We start from the raw sequence: 22,288 nt of genomic DNA on the forward strand, positions 1-22,288 counted from the left end.
AGGCAGTTTACATTCTTTCATACCACAATCTAGTGGCAGAATGTCTGAGCAGGTTCATAAAACAGGTTCACAAATGGATGTTTCACAGAGATTGTATTTCTGGACTTAGTCCATCAGTGGGGTATTTCTCAGGTAGATCTTTTTGCCTCCCCTCTGAACAGACAACTTCCTCTATTCTATTCAGGAGTACCAAGTCCTCTGGCTTGGAAAGTGGACACCATGTCTTTTCCTTGGAAGGGAATGTTTCGGTATGACATTCCTCCCCTTCCTCTGCTGCCAGGAATTTTGCACAAGATCAAGTAGGACTCTCCCAGAATCTTGTTGGTGAATCCCTTTTAGCCCAGACAGCACTGGATACCCCTTCTTTTTTATCTGACCAGAGGTCATCACCACAAGTTACCTCGCCAGTGGATCTTCTCACACAAGACAAGGGATCTCTTGTAAGTCCCCACCTGTCTGCTCTTCAAAAGAGTCTGTGGGTGATAGGGTTTTGATACATTTTAGGCACCTCTTTTCTGAGGGAATGTTTTGGGTTCTGCAGGAGGCCACAAAACCCACTACCAGAAAATCATACGTGTCTAAATAGAAAAGATTTTCTATACCAAAAAAATCACTTTAGGAGCCAGTGAACATAAACCAACTAAAAACAGAAATAGTTCACTTTGCAACAAAGGACCCCAAGCTGTATTAGTGTAAAACACTAATTCGTACAAACACTTCATCAGAAAAATCTGATCAAACAATGCAAATGATTTATATATATTGATCAATTAATCATAGTTAAAACAATCAACAGTTTTAACCCTTTAGTTTCATTCTTGCTAAAAAAACATTTTATGTTAACATGTTCATTCAAACCAGGGGGAACTTCGACACACAGACTTATTTGCCAACACACATCTCTATTTTCAATTTCATTTCTGATGTTACCCCCTCTTCTATCTATTGTTACTTTTTCAAGAACTATAAACAAGAACTTACTAAAGTTCTTACATACTTTTGAGTGCTTGTAAAGTGCATTGTTTACATCCTTATTCTTAACACCCCTTACATGTTCTTGATTCCTGTCTCGCAGCCTTCTTGTAGTCATACCTACATAGAATGAATCACAGGCTGAGCACAGGGCAAGATAAACCACTCCAGAAGTATTACAAGTATACCTTTCTTTAAAATCTATGTTGTAGTTTAAATGGGGCAAAATTACAAAAGCACCTTCGTGTATGAACCTACAACTGGAACAACCATTACACTTATATGTCCCTTTGTTTTTACTACTAAAAGCAATGGGAAATCTAGTATCTGATTTTTCAAGCATTTGTTTAATACTACGCGTTTTAATGGTAACAAATTGTGGTTTATTTCCCAAAGCCTGACTTAACTCTCTATGACTGTTAATAATCCGCCAGTTTTGTGTTATAATATTCCTGATGTCACATGTGTCTACTGACATTTCCAAACAACACCGAGGAAAATCACTGGGAGTATCCACTTCATTTAATTTGCTAAGTAGTCCATTGCTTAAAATAGGTGGAAACAGAGTCTTCCTTTTACTGGAGACTTCAATGGCAGCCTGATGTAACGGTTCTATAGTGTGTCCCCTTTCCACAAATAGTAGAGTAATAAACTTCAATTCTGTTTGGAAGACACTATCATTACTGATCATACATGATGCCCTTATAAATTGCCCTCTAGGAATGTTGCGTTTCATGTAAGTAGGATGGTTGCTAGTCCAATGTAAGTAGCTATTAGAAAATGTTTCTTTTCTAAAAATGTTACTGTTAAAACTACCACTCAAAGGATCCCAGGTAAGTTCAATGTCCAAAAAATTAACTTTATGACCTACACAACCTAATGTAAAAGACAAGAACTCAGAAGTACTATTTACACTACCCATGAAAGCTTCAACATAAAATTGACCCTTTATAATAAAAAAACAGGTCCTCTACAAACCTGTTATAAAATAAAATGTTCATGTAACCAATAATACTCAGTAACTGTTCACATCCCACCATCCTAGTACCAAACTCACATATGCTGGGGCTACACTAGCCCCCATCGCAACACCCTTGTTTTGTTTATAATATTTGTCATGAAAAAATTGTTGTTCAATACCATTTCTAACAAATTACAGTTAATATTTATTTGTTCAGTTGACATGTCACTATATTTGCTTAAATAACTTCTAATACTTTCAATTCCTTCCACAATGGGAATGGATGCAAACAAGGAGACAATGTCCACTGTAACTAAAGTAAAGACTTCTCCATCACCCGGCATTTCCATTGCAAAATTCCAAACATAGTTCACAAAAACCCATGAATCACGACAATATGAATCTAATTCCTGAACTAACTGGTTAAAAATGGTATCTAAATAAATAGAAATACCTTCTGTAATGCTACCTCCTGCTGACACTATAGGCCTGAAAAGGGGGGGGGGGGGCTTTGATCTTTGTGAATTTTAGGTATCCCAAACAGGATACCTATACGTGAATGTTTTGTAAAGAAATAATTGTATAAAACTACATCAATTTCTTTGTTTAGAACCATACTGTCCAATACTGAATATACCTGTTTAAATTTACCATGAATGTCACTTATTGTTACTTATTGATATTCATTTTCATTCTTCAGCATTGTTTCAATACTTGTGTAGTAATCTTCCACATCCATTATCACTAAGCCCACCCCCCCTTGTCAGCCTTCATAAATCTTAGATTTTTTGCATCACATAGATCTTAGTGCTTTGTACCTGACATTTGATAATTTAAAATAAGGTCTGACAGTTTTTTCCACTCAATAAGGACCTAATGTCCCTTTCACAAAATGCTTCAAACTGTTTGATAGTAAAATGCAATGTGGGATTATAAGTGGTAGGCCTGTTAAGGCAATACCCACTATCTCTTACCACATCCTTAAAAATAAAAGCTAAATTTAACTTCCTAGCATACATTTTAAGCTGCAATATTGTCTTAGTAAGATTTGAACGATGGCTCGGTATATAACCTAAGATCATTTTTAAAACTTTACAGTGATGTTTATTCAAGTTAAATTTACTTAAGTTAAACAACTTTGTTTGATTACAAACATCATTAACTACTTTGCTTTTAACTTGTTCCGAGTACAAGCTCTGTTATGAGCTTCTGGAGGTGCCTGCTGACTCATTACAGACACCCCCACCTTCTCTAAGTTTTTTGAATGTTCAATTGGCTCCAAATTGTCCAGTTCTCTAACACTGTCCTTGTTAGAATTTTCATGGGTAGTTTAAATAGTACTTCTGAGTTCTTGTCTTTTGCATTGGTTGTGTAGGTCATAAAGTTAATATTTTGGACATTGAACTTACCTGGGATCCTTTGAAAGTAACATTTTTAGAAAAGAAACTTTTTCTAATAGCTGCTTACTTTGGACTAGCAACAATCCTACTTATATGAAACGCAACATTCCTAGAGGGCATCACGTATGATTAGTAATGATAGTGTCTTCCAAACAGAATTGAAGTTTATTACTCAATTATTTGTGGAAAGGGGATACCCTGTAGAACCATTACATCAGGCTGCCATTGAAGTCTCCAGTAAAAAGAAGACTCCATTTCCACCTATTTTAAGCAATGGACTACTTAACAAATTGAATGAAGTGAATACTCCCAGTGATTTTCCTCAGTGTTGTATGGAAATGTCAGTAGACACATGTAACATCAGGAATATTATAACACAAAACTGGTAGATTATTAACAGTTATAGAGAGTTAAGTCAGGCTTTGGGAATGAACCACAATTTGTTAACATTAAAACACGTAGTATTAAACAAATGCTTGAAAAATCAGATACTAGAATTCCCATTGCTTTTAGTAGTAAAAACAAAGGGACATGCAAGTGTAATGGTTGTTCCAGCTGTAGATTCATACATGAAGGTGCTTTTGTGATTTTGCCCCATTTAAATTACAACATAGATTTTAAGGAAATGTATCCTTGTAATACTTCTGGAATGGTTTATCTTGCCCTGTGCTCACCCTGTGATTCATTCTATGTAGGTATGACTACAAGAAGGCTGAGAGACAGGATTCAAGAACATGTAAGGGCTGTTAAGAATAAGGATGTAAACAATGCACTTTACAAGCACTCAAAAGTATGTAAGAATTGTAGTAAGTTCTTGTTTACAGTTCTTGAAAAAGTAACAGTAGATAGAAGAGGGGGTAACTTCAGAAATGAATTTGAAACTAGAAACGTGTGTTGGCAAATAAGTCTGTGTGCTGAAGTTCCCCCTGGTTTGAAGGAACATGTTAACATAAAATGTTTTTTAGCAAGAATGAAACTAAAGGGTTAAAACTGGTGGTTGTTTTTAACTATAGTAATTGATTAACATATACAAACCAGGTGTATTGTTTGATCACATTTTTCTGATGAAGTGTTTGTACGAAAGCGGAGATTAAAACATTTTTTATGCTAATACAGCTTGGGGTCCTTTGTTGCAAAGTGAACTATTTCTGTTTGTAGAAAAGATTTTCTGTTCAATGCCTCTCTAACCATCAGGATCCCATTTCAGTAGTGGTTCCTCTGGTTCTGTCTTATTTGAGTGATCTGCTCCATGCTGGCTTGGCATATTATTGATTTAAATCTCACCTGTCTGCTATCTCTGCTTGTCTGCCCTTGAATAATCCTTTAGCCTCTTAGTTTAAGGTCAAGCAATTTCTGAAAGGTGTCCTTTATGTCAGGCCCCCAAGAAAGCCTATTCCTCCTTCTTGGGATCTCAGTTTTGTTCTTGAAAATTGACTCAGGCTCCTTTTGAACCTGGTAGTTTCGCTTCCTTGCAACATTGTACTTGGGAAAACTGCTCTGGTGTTGGTTCTTACTTCAGCCAAAAGAGTGTCTGAGCTTCAGGCTCTCATGGCTGTTTCCTCCTTTTTAAAATTTTCAAAGAGACAGTGTGTCTCTTCATACTAATCATTCTTTTATGCTGAAATTGGTTTATGAGTTGTCCAGTAATCAGTCTGTTCACCTTCATTCCTTTTTCCTTCTCTGCAGCCTGCCACTGAGAAGGTTCTCCACACTTTGGTCCCGCTTAGACAGCTCAGATATTATTATTTGGATAAGACAAAGGTTTTTGAGCAACTTTTTGTTTGTTTTCATCCCAGGACTTTGGGTTTAGTTGTTTATAAGGAAACCATCTGCTCCTGGATCTTTAAGACCCTTTCCTTTTGTTACTCCTTTAATGGAAAATGCTTTTCTTTTTCTGTAAAGACATATTGCACTTGGGCAGTTGCCTCTTCTGGTGCCTTTTTCAAGTGTCTGAACACCAGTTCCATCCTTGAAGCAGCTACTTGGTCCTCTGTTCATACTTTTACTAAGCATTACAAATTGGTTATTGTTCCCAGGGCCAGGGCAGGTTTACCAGGGCTATTTTGAATGAATTTGTAAAGGGGTCTCTGTGCCTTCCTCCTTCCCAGTCTTCTGTGACTTATGGCACATATAAAATCCAAAGGCCTTGGTATACTGGCCAGATGTTGGGATATCCTTGGCAGGAGATCCCTTCAGTGAAGAATACTTCAACAGTGAAGAGAAAGACATCTACTGTTATGGTAAGACTTTATACAGCTGTGCTTTTCCTTTAATATCTTGTATGGTGCCTTTTCAGCCATTTTGAATATGAAGGTTAATATATGGTCATAATCATGGTAAATATAGCTATTAACACTGGATCTGCAGTGACCCTAATTAAATCACACAGAACTGAGGATCCATCTTATTAAATATTGTATTGACCCTTCAATGGTGATATCTGTTACCCTGCTTGTTAGACAGGCGTACTTGTCAAAATGGGGTTCATATTTTCCTCATTCCTTAAGAATAGTAACTGACTGATCGTGCCAACATCACACACAAGGGTTATCACTGTTTGCTGTCTCTTCCCACAAGTTGGTGACTGATGAAGCCCTGTCAGGTGAAAGCACTTACCACTGTCTATTATGAGTTTTGAATAAAACAGTTAAAAGTGGACTGAATTGCTTTGTTGTGGATTGGATGATTTCTGACTTTAACAGACTTGTTTCGCTCCGGTACCTGTGTTTTTTGATTGTTCTTATTCTTGGATTGTGTGGGGTGTACAGAGCGTTTACTCCTTGGGAGGTGACATTTTTTGGCATTTTTAATTCATTGTATTCCCAGTGTTCCTGAAGTGTATTTTATAAACATTTATTAAAATAGCAGATTTGAAATTGCATAATAACATTTATTTTACAGATAATGCATATAAACATAGCATCAATGCGAATAAGGTACTGTTAGTGTCTGTTCTGTAACAATCCAAAACTAGATAATGTTTCATACTGAAGATTTTTATTTTTTTTAATTAAACTACTTTTCATAATGTGTATTAGTTGTTACTAGTGAATACATTTTATTGCTTTGTGGTTGTCATTCTTCCTTTGTTAATAGGTTTGTGAGTACTCTGATGGAACAAAGTCCTTAAAACTGGGTGATTTTGGGTTGGCCACTGTCGTAGAAGGACCACTGTACACTGTGTGCGGCACTCCAACATATGTTGCTCCAGAGATAATCGCAGAGACAGGGTAAGTTCAATGGCTTTTATATCATTCTGCTGCCAAAGAAGTATTAAAAAAAACATGTCCGTCAGCCTTTTATAGTCAGTAGTCATGTGTGCACTGCAGACATGAGGTATTTACCTCAGAAGCTGTATTCATCTTTTTCTCAAGCACAGCTGTAAATGTATCAAGACATGTCCCTCTGTGGGTGTGCATGCAGGTCCATATGTGAGGTCAGATATATCAGGACATGTCCCCTTTATATGTGCATGCAAGTCTTTAAGTGTGTTTCTTGCTAAAGTGCCCATAGCATTCATTGCCTGTAGTCGGGTATGAATCTGATAATGCAGTTACAGAATTCAGGGGATATAACAACAAATTATGTTTTAAAGTTGCAACACTGAGAACAGATAAACATGGTATGATAGGACAAGAAAAGCAGCCGTAAAGGAAGGTGGGGAAGGTACAGAGACCTCAACAAAAGATGCAGTGGCTAAAAGGAGGCAACAAAGGGGAGACCACACCTTTTGGGTTCAGAAGTGATAACTAAATGACTGGACAGAGAGAGAGGGTAAGTAGGACTCTGAGTTTAAGAATGTGGTAGTCCTTTGCAGAAAGATCTTATTGGCAGAGGAGCAGTCATCCTGAAACATCTGTTAACAATGAATTTCACAAAAGCAGCAGCAGAGAGAGAGATTAAGAAAAAAGGTACATAACTGTGGAGGAGGATATATTCATTTAACTACGAAGGTTATGTGTATGAATGTTGAGTCCATTCTAGACATCACTACATACAGCTGCACCAGGCATGCAATATGTGTGAGTTAAGGCAACATTTTTTTCTGTTCATGTTCTCTCATGTAATTACAGGAGATCTTTATGGCTAAAAAAGTTTTATCTGTCTAATAATTTTGTACACATGGTAGATAGACAAAGATTTCTCAGTGTACCACCCATTTCCATGTGCCTTAATGGAGCAACAAGTATTACAGCTATAATGATATTGGGTGCATTAGATTCAAGCCTGATGGAAGACACATTTTTATTTGGCATTGTTTCTCTTTTTTAATTTCACTCTTCTCTGTTTGTTTTTAATTTTTGATTGTTCCTATATTTTAGAACCCCAAGCAGTTTCATGGAACCTGAGAAAGACACACAAGTTTACAGAGCAACTTGTTTAGAAAATCTAGATGGTTTAGTGTGAGACATTCACCTTGCCATACTGCAAACATCTGATATGCTTTAATATGCAGTTTGTGGTGAAATAGTATTTCTTATGCACTTTAATTACAAGGACATGCTCAGTTCAATAGTCAAATACTTAATCACAAGGGGAGAGAAGTACTTGGACATTTTCTGTAATTTATTTGTGTTTTAAGCTCTTTATACATAGAAAATAGAACTTGTTTTTTGTTATATAGAAGTATCTCAGTCTCTACATATTCATGAAACAAGATAGGTGCATTGGCCAATCACTGTTTCATATTATACAGCACTTAAACTCTAGAAAAATATAAATGTATGTAAAAAATAAATAAAAGCAGGGGTGGTATGGGGCTAAGATCCCGACTCTGTTATGAAACATTTCTGAAGTTGCAACAGACACAGTATCAGACTTTTTACTGTGGCCTTCATCCAGCATTTGTGTTTTCTCAGCCTTTGAATTTAGAATGAAACTGTCAGCAGCTTGGTAGTAATTATAAAGGGAAAGGTAATTAGTATTCAAAAACATGCACACTGTTTGGACAAAGCAGTTAGTATGCACTTTATAAATGCATGCATTATCCAAAGAACCAAGTCTGTCTGAAAAATAAATTGAAGCTTACAGCAGTCCCTACAGCTGTATCTCCTAAAAATAAAAGCTCCAGTTACAATGTTCAGTGCTCTGCTAATCAGAGGAAACTAACATATCAAATTGGCTAGCCAAAAAAGTAACTTATCCTATTGGTTAAGGCATACAAAGTGAAAAGAAGCAACATTGTATGTCAAAAATCTTTTAAAAAAATTATAAATTTCACCTACAGGCTGTCAGGATTCCACAGCTGTCTTCACATAAACAAAAGGATGCATGCACACTCCTGACTCTGTAAAAAATGTAATAAACCAAACTAAAAATGCACTGGACAAGCATTGACAGGTAAATGTCCTGATGCCCTGTGCATGAACAGTGCAATATGAAATCATCCTCAATCACTCAAAACACAGAGAACATACTAGTCAAATAAATTTACAAACACATCATATTATTTAAAAAATGTAATTTCTTTTCCTTAAAGAATGGCTTTGTATGACATTAGTAATATCCCTGGATCTGGCGAATGCTTGTTTACCTACACAGAGTCATGGATTATTCTTAAACAGGCAAACTCTTAAGCTTCCTGTAACTGATGCAGTGTGTTAACAATAATAGGGCAAGTGCCACATTTAAAGGTCGCTAAATGATAAATCCCCATCTTACTGAGATAAACTGAAGGAATCTGCAAATTGTTGGAGTCCAGTCTCTAACACTGCTGCAAAGTGTTTTGTTTATATAGGGATGGGTATGTTCCCTTGCAAAAAAATAGCACACTAACCGGAATATGCCAATTCTGGGGTCAGACAATCTCAGGGAAGAGGAAACCTTTTTGTCCCCATTAAAAAACACCTAGTAGTAGTCTGAGTTGTTACTCTGACAAACCACCACCCCAGTCAGTTAGTTCTGATAAACTGGGATTTTGTTATATTTATCTCTTAGCAAAAGTCATGTCATATCCCCATTAAGTTTATAGATGGTGCTTAGTACCCAGAACATGTTTTTGTTGTTGGTGTATCACAAAGAAGAATCCTAAGTAAAATAATGGACAGCTGTACGACTGAGCAAATTTGTCTTAGCATCACTAACAGCCTCATGATATCTCAGACAGCAGCTACAAAAAGGTCAGCTTGTTCACCACTGAACAAGGATGTTCTTACTAGTTAGAGAGTGATCCAAATAAACATGCTAGCAAAGTCAGTGTGTGTTGTCAGCCAGAAGTATAGAGTAACTGTAATGTACTACCTTTGCCCCATTGCATGCACATGTGTTCTGCGTTTCCATTGCTGTGGCCCCACTGATGCTTAATTGCATTTTACTGCAGTCAGTTCATTGGAGATGCTTACCACATTTAAGTCCAAGTGAATTTCACTTTCTGATGAATGTTAAGATTGCTATAATTATTATTATTATTATTATTATTATTATTATTATTATTATTATTATTATTATTATGTTTTACTTTGAAGTCAAAAAATCAGTATAGATGCTGGGGGCGTGGCTAAGGATGAGCCTTGAGTAGCAGCATTTTCTATCATCTCTTCCTCTTCCTCTTCACATCTTATATGACAGGAAAACGTGAACATATATCTATCTAATACAACATTTTTTTTTACATATTTAGTTTATTCCTAAAGTTTATTTAGATAGTATCTCAATTTTTGTTATTTTTTTATATTTTCCTGTCAAAATGAGTCAAGTCTCTGGCACCAGTTAACAGTATGAGCTTCACACCAGGATATCTCATTAAAAAGAACCTACAAACTTTACTTTCTACCATTCGAGAACTCTCTACAAAAATAGATAAATTGGATCTGAACTTGGATAACTTTAAGGAAAAATCTTCTCAACAAATGGAAACTATCCACCACGACCTTAAGCAACAAAAAGAACAAATCAATGGAATTGAAAAATCTTTAAATGACATGGACTGTAGAATTCATGTAAATGAACACAGTTTAGAAAGCCTTTTAAAGCAAAACTCCTTACTGTCAGCAAAAATAGATGATCTAGAGAACAGATCTCAAAGAAACAATATCAGAATCTTCAGGTTGCCAGAAAATGTTGAAGATAATAGTATGGCGAAATTTTTGACATCATGGTTACCAGAGATCCTACAACTCTCCGAAGCCCTTTCATATGTAATTGAAAGGGCTCATAGATCTTTGACTACATCAAAAGCTAATTCTGCAAGATCTGTCATAGTTAGATGTTTGTCCTCTTATGACAAAGAAATTGTACTGAAGACAGCATGGTCCAAATCTCCCGTCAAATTTAAAGATAATGTCATCCAGTTTGACAATGATTATTCCTCATCAGTAATTGCCAAAAGGAAACTATTCTTGCCATTACTCAAAGAACTTAAAAAAGCTCAAATTAAAACACACTTACTTTTTCCAGCAATGCTAAAAATTTTTCTTCAGGACGGCCCCAAGATATTTGATGAACTAGAACCAGCCATCGCATATATAAAATCAAATAAAATCCTGGATAACATAGATTAATATGGACTGGGCTTCCACTAGTCTCAAGAGATTAGCAGAAAACGGATCTTGGAAAACTCTTGACCACAAAAAGAAACTAAAAAAAAATAAATGACTTGAGTTAATCCACATTTCTCTGATTTTTTTTTTGGTTCCAATATATAAATTGTAAATCTTTCTACATAACCCAGAAGTCTTGCGAGATGAAAATGGTTCAAAAGGTGAGTGTTGAAATAATTTTTTCCATTTTCATTGGTTTGTGTTAAATATTATTTAATTTTCTGCTGTTTGTTGCATATTTAATTGTTATTAATCCCATGCTCCATTACGATCTATCAATATTAGTATCTAGTTCATTAACGTGGCATAAAATATCCTTTACATGATATAATTTAATCATATACAAGCTAGAAGGGAATATGTGTTCTCTAGCATTTGACAGTCCGAGTGTTGTCCATTGTAACTAGTGGTCTCTTGGACTGGGACCTTGTTACGCTGTCATTTTATATTTACATTTGGGCTGTTGGAGTGGGCTGTATGCTTTGTGATGAATTGGTTCTTACTTTTTATTGCTTTTTGTCAGTGTGAATTACTTTTTTTTGTGGTTTCTGGGTCTTGGCTACTCTGCTTTCTAGTTCTGGAGTGATGCTAATGGGTTAGCATTGTTAGACGCGCTGTTTGATCTGGCTTTCATGTGTACTCGCTGGGGTATATTGATCTTATTTATTTTGTGCTTTGTATTTGGTGTTCTGATATTTTTAGGGAGATCTTGTGTTGGCTGTGGACTTCCTTGTGGGAATTTTTGAGGGTTTGTTTGTTGTTTATTTTCCCTTTGCTTCATTTCACTGGGTTATGCCTTTATGCCTTGGGGCTTGGATTTGATTCATGCTGCAACATTTGTTTTTCTTTTTCCCTCTCCGAGTGTTTGTATTGCTCTTAGTTTGCTCGGGATGTCTCGAGCACTTACTGAGGTTGTTGGAGGTTAGTTTTGCATGTCTCGCTATCACTTTCCCGCTGCAACCTCCAGCTGATTATTCAAATTTGCAGTCTAAAGATCAGCTGTTAGATGACTTTCCGATGCAGAATGACGTCATCAGCACTCCGACCACAATATGGAAGCATCCAACCTATGGATCATCATCCATCTCAATGGAAAATCAGCAACAACATTTATCTACTGTCATTTGTAACTCTAGAATGGCATCCAGCTAGTAAATGTTCAACCTCTCAGACACTCGTACACCACATTGTGATCATTTTGCATTAAGAAGCGATACTAAGCCATGATCGAGCCATGAGCGGAGGGGCAGGGAAAGGAGAGTAGAATGACAAGAGGAAGAGGGAAAGGGGGGAAAAAGGAAAATTGAGACCCATATATAAAGTTACTGTACTTAGTCTCACAAATAATGAATATTCTAGGACTTTGATGGACTATATATGCATAAAATGGATCTGTTGCTTAGTATATTTACACTATTTGTTTTAATCCTTTTAATAACACATTCTTCTTGCTTTACTGTGCATTTTTTTGTTTAAAAGGAAAAGGAAGAATGGGGAAAGAGGGAAAAGAAAGGAGAAAGAAAAAGAAGAGAATAGAAAAGAAATACTAACCTGCTATCATACAGTTGTAATCCAACAATGTAACTTTAAAACTATATGGCCTTTCAAAAGTGGAAGGGAGGAAGGAGGAGAAAAGAAAAGGGAAAAGAAACAAGCATTGAATTGTTCTTTTTTTATTATAGTAATTAATATAACTGCCTTATGTTGCGTACTGAGATGTTGTTCAATGTGTAGTATATTATTCATTTTTAGTAACAAAGCCATTTCATTTGACTATTTAACATGACATAGTTAAGTATCTTATTGCTTATGGTATTATCTCTATTTAGTTTTTAGAAAGTGAGGGATGCAGTTGTTACATTTTATGGCATTGTCTTTTGTGCGGCTTATCTGAAGCATCCTTTTTACTTTTTAGACTGATAATTTCAATGCTCTCTATTAATCACCACACTCATTAAGCTATTTTTCTTGCTTCATAACATCACAACCTGTTTCAAAACATTTCATAGTGTGGTCTCAGTGCGATGTAATGACATGCTATAGGAAAAGGGAGAGTAAGATAGAATATAAGGAAGATGGATAACTAGTCCTTAGTGTTGTATATTTTTCTTATTATACCCAAAAATATTCTTTATACACCACACTTGTACTGTCATTGCATTGCACTATTGACTATGCATTTATAAACATTACAATATTCATCAACACATTTGTATTGGTATTCAATAACTATGTCTAGTAAGTAGTACCATTTTAGTGTATACCACAAATATATGGATTATTGGATTTTTAAGTCATACTGTATAAATACAAGTAAGATCATAAGTAGGCAGTTCCTGACTGTAATTTGCTGCTAGTTAGAAGACAATTTGAGTGATTGATGTCACTCAAATTAGGAGTTTTTAACTCCAAAAGGGTCTGGGGTTTATTTTTAGTTAATAGTTTGTGTTATAAATTTTCGAAAATATCATTATTGATGTTCACTACAATTCACATAAATAGCCACTATTTAAACATATCTTTGGTTTTACTACTTTATTATATGATATATGGAAATATTGTTGTGTTCCTTATATCTATCTCATATATATTAACAGACAAACAAATAATAACACTCAGAGTTAGAATGTATTATTAAATAAAGAATCTAATTCATGACTTCCTTACATTGCATTTCATTTAATGTTAATGGATTAAATAATCCAAATAAGAGAAGATCTCTAATTAAATATCTTAAACTTCAAAATTCTCAACTGATATTCTTACAAGAAACTCATTTGATATCAGATGACATTGCCAAATTAGACTCTAAGTCCTTTTCTCTGCTAGTTAGCTCTGAACATGTTAAAAAAAAATAGGTGTTGCAATACTATGGAATAACAGACTTCTTGCCCCTAGAATAATAGATACATGCCAAGATAATAAAGGTATGATAGCATCCATCACAATAGAATTTAATAGTAAAATATTCACTTTATTTAACATTTATTGGATTCCTGGCATTGGACTTAAAACAGGTGAGCAACATATAGAACACATTATTCAATTTTCAAAAGGCAACACAATACTAACTGGTGATTTTAATTGTATTTTTGATAGTAAAGTCTCCACCTTCACTGGTAATAGGAGGATTTCATCCACTGCCAGGTTATTGAAAGAATTTACTGATTCCTTTTGTTTGAGAGATATCAATAACTATGCAGATACTAAATCATTATTCTACACTTTTTTTCTCACAGGCATAACTCCTTTTCAAGGACAGAGTTTTTATCTCTAATACTTTAGTTGATTCTTTAATGCTAAGGTGATTGCATGTCCCTTGTCTGATCATAATTCTATAAGTTTTGACTTATTTATTTACTCATTATATAATTCTCAGATAAAGAGGATTCCAGCATACATTTCTAATTCGAATGATTTAAAATCCTTCATATCTATAGAAGTTCATAACTTCATCAAACACAATGCCACTAAAGACACTTCCGAAATTTTCATATGGGATGCAATGAAAGCCTATTTATATGGTAGGATACTTGATTGGTATAATAAAAATTGCTTGGGATAAAGAATTAAAAGAGATACAGTCAAAACTTAAAAATTTGAATCTAGACCTTTTAAAAAAACAAAGAAGATAAAACTATTAAAACAGATATAGATTCTTTAAATAAGAAGTATCTTGAGATTTTAGATCATAAAATAAAGATTAGTTTAGAGAAATTTAAATGTATTACTTTTTCATCAAACCCTAGATCCATAAATATGCTAGTCAACAAAATTAAAAGAATGAATACATTTAATCACATTAAGGAACTTTATTCACCACAAAAAAGAAAAAGGTTTCTGGTCTTCATAACATATTAAATGAATTTAGAGAATTGTTTTCTAAACTAAACCAGCCCACTGAGTCAATAAACCACATAATTGATATAAGGTCGTTCATTAATAAAAACTCAAAAAAAATGTTAACTGAACAACAAGTTGAATTATTAGACAGACAGATAACCCTTAAAGACATGCAAGTACAAATCAACAAATTAAAACCAAACAAAGCCCAGGGTTATGATGGCATCATCCCTGAAATTTATAAAATTCTACCTACAAAAGCTCTCTCGATTTTACATTCAGTTTTCAGTATAGACCAAACTAAAAATGTTAATCCCACCATCGTGGAAATATACCTTTATCACCCTATTTTAAAACAGGATAAAGATCCCACCAAATGTAATTCATACAGACTGATTTCTTTATTAAATACAGATTACAAAATGTTCATGTCTGTTTATGCAAATAGATTCAAAAATTTCCTTCTTAGTTTAGTAGACTCTGATCAAATTGGCTTCATTATTAACAGAGCCTCGTATGACAACATTAAGAGAATATTAACCTTAATAGACTCAGTGAAGAACTTAAAAAAATAACCTAACTATAGTCAGCTTAGACATAAATTGTACATTCGACACAATAAACTGGGACTATTTATTTATACTACTGGGAGGAATTAACTTTTCCAAAAACTTTATAAATCTTATTACCCAACTTTAAACTGGTTGTCAAGCATATGTCAAAATAAGCTCCTATATTTCACAATTCATAACTATTGAAAAAAGCACTAAACAAGGCTGTCCATTATCTCCCCTTTTATTCACCTTAATTATGGAACCGTGGGCTAACCTGATTAGGGATAATACTAACATTAAAGGTTATGATTTGGGTTTTAATGAAACATCAAAAATACAAGTGTTTGCCGATGACATATTGATTATATTGAGGGGTAAAAATCCTGCCTTTTCAGAGTTATTTAATAATATGGACAAGTTTTAAAAAAAACTCAGGTCTTAGATTCAATCATAATAAAACACAAATTCTCTTAGTTGGTCAAACAAATTCAACATACAAGATAATTTAAAAAAATATTTTGCTCAAACTCAACAAATAACATATCTAGATATTATTATTCTAATAACTTAAAAGACACACTAAAAATAAATAAAAAAAAAAGGATTCAAATCATCGAAACTCTAACAAGCTCATGGTTAAAAATAAGATTCTCAATGGAAGAAAAATTGTCACTTATAAAGATGATTTTACTTCCTAAAATTTTGTATATAGTACAGTCTATATCTATACCCCCTACCGATATAATAATTAAAACGTTTAATTCTATTATTAATAAGTTCCTCTGGCATCCAATTAAATCTAGAATTGCGTTATCACTCCAAATGTACAGCTGGAATAATGGTGATATTGCTTTGCCTAATCTAGAATTTTATGCAATTTCATCAGTAATTAAAACAATTACTCTTCTTATAGACAGTAAATATTCAGCTAAATGGAAAGATTATATTCTTTATCTCAAAATCCTAATAATTCTAACGAAATTAATATGTCAAACTTAATAAACAATACATTTATTTGGAGATTGAACATTTTTTTTTGTATCACTACAATTATATAAATCTAACTACATAATTTTAATTTTGAAATCCTTCAAAAACATTATCCTTAGACACACATCATATGAAAACTGGATATTTCTTATTTTCCCTATAGCCTATACTCAAAATATAATTTTCACTACAGATTATCATAAAATGTCTTTATTTAAACAAAAGCATTTATTAGTTTGGTATCAAATGATGAACAATAAGCACTTAACATTCTTATTGAAGAGAATAACTTCGATTCACTGTCATGGCTAGACTTACAAGAAGCTAGGAAATACATCAAAGATAAGCTCAGTCTTATTCCTTCTATAACTAAAACAATATTCCTTAAACTAATACAGTACTTAATGGTTTTCATTCAACAGAATGACCCTAATACAATCAGTCTCTCACACATATGCAAATTAATAAAATCAGATGTAGATATTCATTCAGAAAATTTTTGGAAATCTTTTACCACCATTAATAATTCTTATCCTTCAGATAATGATAAACTATGTATATACTCCAATCACTTGTAAAACTACATCCTCACATAAATGGAGAATTTTCACGTGGAGATTTTTGAACAGATCATTCCTTACACCGTTTAAAATCAACAAGATATCTAAAGAAAATGTTCTATGCTGGAGATGTAAGAAAGATATCAATGCAGATTGGACACACATATTTTAGGATTGTCATCTTTTAAAGAAATTTTGGGATGACATCAACAACTTCCTACAAGCTATTTTACAGATAATTTTTCAATCAATAAATCACTTATTTCGTTTAACACTCCAGTTCCAAATTGTGTAAAATCAAAAAAGTATTCAATCTTGTGGTCTGTTCTATCCATTGCCAGGAAAGAAATCACTAAAAATTGGAAATTGCCTCAAATCCCTTCTTTTCAAAACTTTAAAGATCTTCTCAAGGATGTCTCTAAACTAAACAAACTACAACCCTAACATTTGGTTTGGGAAAGGCCTTACTTTAATTCAAAACCAAATCTAAAATTAGCAAATACCTTTCCAAAATTCTTTCAACTGCCAGACTTTTTTCTTTACTTCCCCAACCACCTCCCTTCTCCTCTTCCCCTTAAAAATTACTTTTCCCCTCACTTCTCCCCTTTAACTTTCAGCCCATCTGAACATCCTTGTATCAACTCCTTTTGAAAAAACTAAAAGCAACTACCCTTTCTGCATAAGAAACTATGTCATAGCCTTCCTATATCAATTCTGATTAAATAGCCTTTCAACCCATAGCCAAATCAATAGAGAGAACCATAACTTGACCACTCTTATTCCCATAATATCTCTTATCATTAGAATCTATAAAGGTATAAATATTCTGCATCCTGAACTATAGAGACCATAAATCCATAAAACTACTCACACACAGCCAATTATGATAAAGATACCAATACAAATCTTATTTCCAGCCAAACCCAGAAGTTTCTATCTCACCCAACACCAACTTATGAGTCCCTCCTTCAATGCGACCACACAATCCCACAACCGACCCAACGCTCAATTAACCAAACCGAATATAATTAATAAAACCTGAATAATAAAATTCTGGACTTGTCAAAAAATCTTGTCAAAAGCCTTTGACATACATCTCCCCTCAATTACTTCCTATTACCTAGATAACTCAGCTCTCAATCAGCTCCATGCTTACACTCTGCGGTACTCAGCTCTAAAATAAGCCAGTAAAGCATAAGCTCTTCTATACAATTTACCAAATACCATTACCTTCCCCTCCCAAGGCTCCAAATCTCTCTTTCTCAGTCCTCTTCTCTTCTCAAAATGAACCTGTCATCCTCATCCCAGTCCCAATATGTTGATGATGTTCCATGAATCAACCCTGATGTCTCTCTATCCTCTCTACAAAATCTACAAACAACTAGCTCTCTATTACTACAAAAAAAAAAGCTGTAAAAAAAAAAATCCCTCAAAATTGCTAAATAAAACCCCCACTCTTTTCCCTTTCCCACCTCATCTCACAATACAATCTAATAAATAAATCTATCATCTACCGATCAATTAACAAAACTATTAGGATAGGTCAAAGACAAAAATCTTACTAACAATCATAGAAAACAATCAAATCAATAAATAAGTTAATAAGAAAACTTGGATACTTATAAACTAGAAAATTTTCTAAACCCCTATTAAAAAACTAGCCATTGCCCCATAAACACCTTCCCTATTGCTTCTCCTGCCTCTCTCTCTCCTATACCTTCCCTCCTTAACAAATAAATGTGATCAAATAATAACCTTTCTTTACTTTGTAACTGCCACACATAACTTGATTGCCCCTTTAGAGGCAGAATTGCCCTACATCATTAAACTTTGACTGGTTTGAGAACTACTGACTCACAAGATGAACCAACTCACAGAAGCATTTAAAATCACAAATAAACAAACAAAAACCCATTACTGAGCAATATAAATAATTCCTAACTCAATCTAAGTTGTTGCAATCTAAGTTGCCCAGGCTCCTTGTCACCCACCCCACCACAATAATGGTGTGGGTGGTGAAGCCACAGCCAGCACCACTGGATGGAGAACCCACCTCCTCCTCCCAACAAGGCTAATTTCCCTCCCTTTAAAATTTAAAAAGACTCTAAAACAACATTTTTAAGGCGTGTTATTTCCCATGCGTATATCCAGTTTTTTATCTCCGGCTCGCTGAAAAAATGGATGTGTCCAGTCCAGTCTATCTATCGTCAACAATGTAAAAATAAAATAAAATAAATAAATAAAATAAATAAACTTGAAATGATGACAAATAGAGCTAGATCATCAGGGAACACAACTTATAATTATTGGAGGAGTATAAATGACCTACTAGTAAACCAATAAAATGAATCTAGTATCAATTTTTATTTTTTAAAATAAATAGCGAACTTCACCCATAGGTAGTGAACACTATTGTAAATAGTTATGTTTACTCTTATTTTTTATATCATTACTTTCTATTTTTGTCTATTGTATCATAAAAATCTTTTCAATTATTTTATAACAGTTGTATGTTTTAGTCCTGACTTTAATACATTTTTATCAATAAAAAATAATATATATAGTATGTCTAGGCTGCTATATTAGTTAAAGCAATTTAGGAGAGTATTTATAGTCCATCTATGACTTCAGAATAGGTATCTGACATTAAGCTGTCTAGACCTTCCATCTCAACAAAGCAGCTCACTTGCAGCAGTGTTTACTTCAGTAGATTAAGACAAAAGTGCCGTTATCTGTAAGTGCTATGTGGTTAGAACTCCAAAGAATTTCACCGTATAGAGTTAAACAAGGACCAACTAGGAACATAGGAGTTTAAAAGACAGATAATATATGCCTGGTATTGTATTTATAAACATTTTGAAAATAAATTACGTACATAAGCTTGTGACTTTATTTAAAGTAGCATACTGTAATGTAACAGTCCTTACACTTGTTCTCAGTTCATCATCCAATCACATGAAACACAGTCATTAATTCTGATATTTACCTTGGCAGCCCTCCAAACTCACTTGTCTAATCTAACACCTCTTCCTGTCCTCTACCCCAACTGTGATGAGCCTATGTCACATAAATAGGTTAACCATATTTAATATAGGGATTCTAGTAGGTCCGAAGCATAGATATAGGGAGGGGGAATATCAAGTTTCTTTCAGATGTGTAAGCCAAGACCCTTACATTACTGTTTTGTAAATTTTACTACAGTGCAGTCCTAATTACACTTGCAGGTTCTCTGACACAAATGAAAAAGCTAAGCAGGTAGCAAAGAAAAGTGCTTTTAAACTGATATTCATCATTGGTTCAAGCAGTGTTACATTGTTCATAGTTCATCGTTGGTCAGTAAGCATGCAATGTAGGAGAACATTAAGGAGACTAGCCCATATTTCCAATTGCCCAAGGGCACCATCTGGTTAAGTGACTTGCTCAAGGTCACAGAATAGGTGGGAAGATTCAAATCATATACCCTTGGCACAAGAAGCAGGCCATTAGCAAGTCAAGGCGTTAGTAGTCTGCGCTAATCTCGATCAAAGAAGACTGGAAAATTTTTAGGGCAAGCCTGGAGCTGTGTACGGTGGTTGTTAGCCTAATTTTGCATACAGGAATGGAGTATAATGACTTTCTAGTCATACAGTGAACAGCTAAGAGACGTGGCACCTATGTATTCTGCTGGGGTGCACAATAATTCAATTTCTGTATTACTAACCAGTTTATGAAGTGATACACAGTCTCAAAAGGAAATTAATCCCTGTGTCTTGTAGAATACACATATACATAGATGCAATGTCCACAGTTGCCAAAAATAATTTTTTCAAAGAATAGTCTTTTAAAGAATTATCAAGAAAATGCCAAGAGTCCTTAATGAAAATGAAGAGGCAAACCTAAAGTGCTTTAAGCTATCATCCGTATACATGTTAAAGGGTTCTGTTCTCTTTTGTATCATGAAGATGGGCAAATTTAAATATAGCATATATATGTTAGTAACCCAGAAAATGAATTTTTCTGCATTTTAGCAGAATCTGTTCTTGTGCATAGCTATGGCTGTAGTCATAGCACCAGTGTTAGAGAACATTGTTTAGATAATTGGGAGACCAGTGTTCTTTATAAATTAGACTCTCATAAGAATGTTGTTTTATGGTACATGCCATGATGAATTATTTAGCATCTGGAATAGAAGTCGTGAATGGTTTGAATATTTTATTTACATGATTTAAACTCTAGTACTATTGTTTTATCCTGTACTTATAATTTATATTTCTAACACTTGGAACATGTTTAAAATAGTGTATAGAAAAACAAACTATATGACAATGAACAAAAGCCCAAAGGCACATTTAAATTTGAAATGAGTATGCATTCCCAGACGATTAATGAAGATCCTAATAATGTCTTGACACACTGCATTAGGTTTGTTGCTCTTGAAACGTACACAGCTGTAATAATACATTCATACTCTATGTGGCTATGTGTTTAGGTCCTGATTGTTTCTATGTTGGCAAGACAGAAAGTTACAGAATTTATGGACATTCCTGTGCAATCAGAAAAAAGAGCACATATAATGCTTTCTTTAAACATACTACATACATCTGTCTTTTAAAACATATTTTTTTTCAGTTTGGGGTAGTTATAAATTTCCCTCGGATGTTTTATTTTGGTCATAGAAGTGTTATCACTAAAAGTAAAGAAGGCCTACTATTGGCAGATGCTGATGTTGGAAAATCAAATGTTTTGTTCATTTGCAGATGACGTAGATTATTTCCAGCAGCATTATCCATCTTCCAAAAATTCAAGGCTGCTTTTGGCTTTGCATGAAATCAAAGAAAGATATTTCATGTGTGAGCACATCAAGGATTCAAAAGAGGTGTTACAGCAGGTATTAATGAGGTATCATTCCTGAAATATGCCTCTCCTAGAGTTGGTGTTTCTCTTGCATTCACTATCAACAAGAATTTTCTGGAAACTGGAATCAAGAATCAAGAGTTGCTATGGAATGGAGAGAGTTGTAACTGTTGTTAGTAGAAGAAAGATGGTTAGAGTCAGGGTCACCCCCCCCCCTCACACACACACACACACACACACACACACACACACACACACACTTTATTTGTTAAGACACCTTCCAGTTAGGCCATCTCACCCCTCTGCTTTTGAAAATTCAAGATGTAAATGTGTTTGTTATAAAAAAGCAGGGGAGTAGGATTTCTAAAGTGAGATGAAATGCTTGTCTGTATCTAGGGGGAGGGGTAATACATTTTTGTTGACATATGCCATAACTGTTAATATTGTCCATTACAGTCTTTCACAAATTTAAAGAACAAGATGACGTTTGTATAAAGGGTGGAGAATGCATTATGTCTTTGGAAAGATAGTCTATCCACATAGATAACAGACTTAATTAAATGGGAAGATTTACATTAGAATGACTTCTTGACTTTAGATATAATGTCTCGTCCTCAAACATCTGAAATGTGATATA

At 34.2% G+C, this 22,288-nt stretch overlaps 1 protein-coding gene across 1 annotated transcript in view; it reads left to right on the forward strand.

The window, feature by feature from the left end:
* The window catches only part of DCLK2 (doublecortin like kinase 2), a 1,465,027-nt gene that overhangs the window by 1,228,482 nt on the left and 214,257 nt on the right, over positions 1-22,288 (forward strand). The window contains exon 13 of the mRNA XM_044063457.1: positions 6,430-6,563. Coding sequence (XP_043919392.1) covers positions 6,430-6,563 — 134 coding nt within the window. The remainder of the gene's footprint in view (positions 1-6,429; positions 6,564-22,288) is intronic.

This window comes from Protopterus annectens, chromosome 2.part1 (assembly GCF_019279795.1).
Source record: "Protopterus annectens isolate FY-2018-M chromosome 2.part1, PAN1.0, whole genome shotgun sequence".
NCBI lineage: Eukaryota > Metazoa > Chordata > Ceratodontiformes > Protopteridae > Protopterus > Protopterus annectens.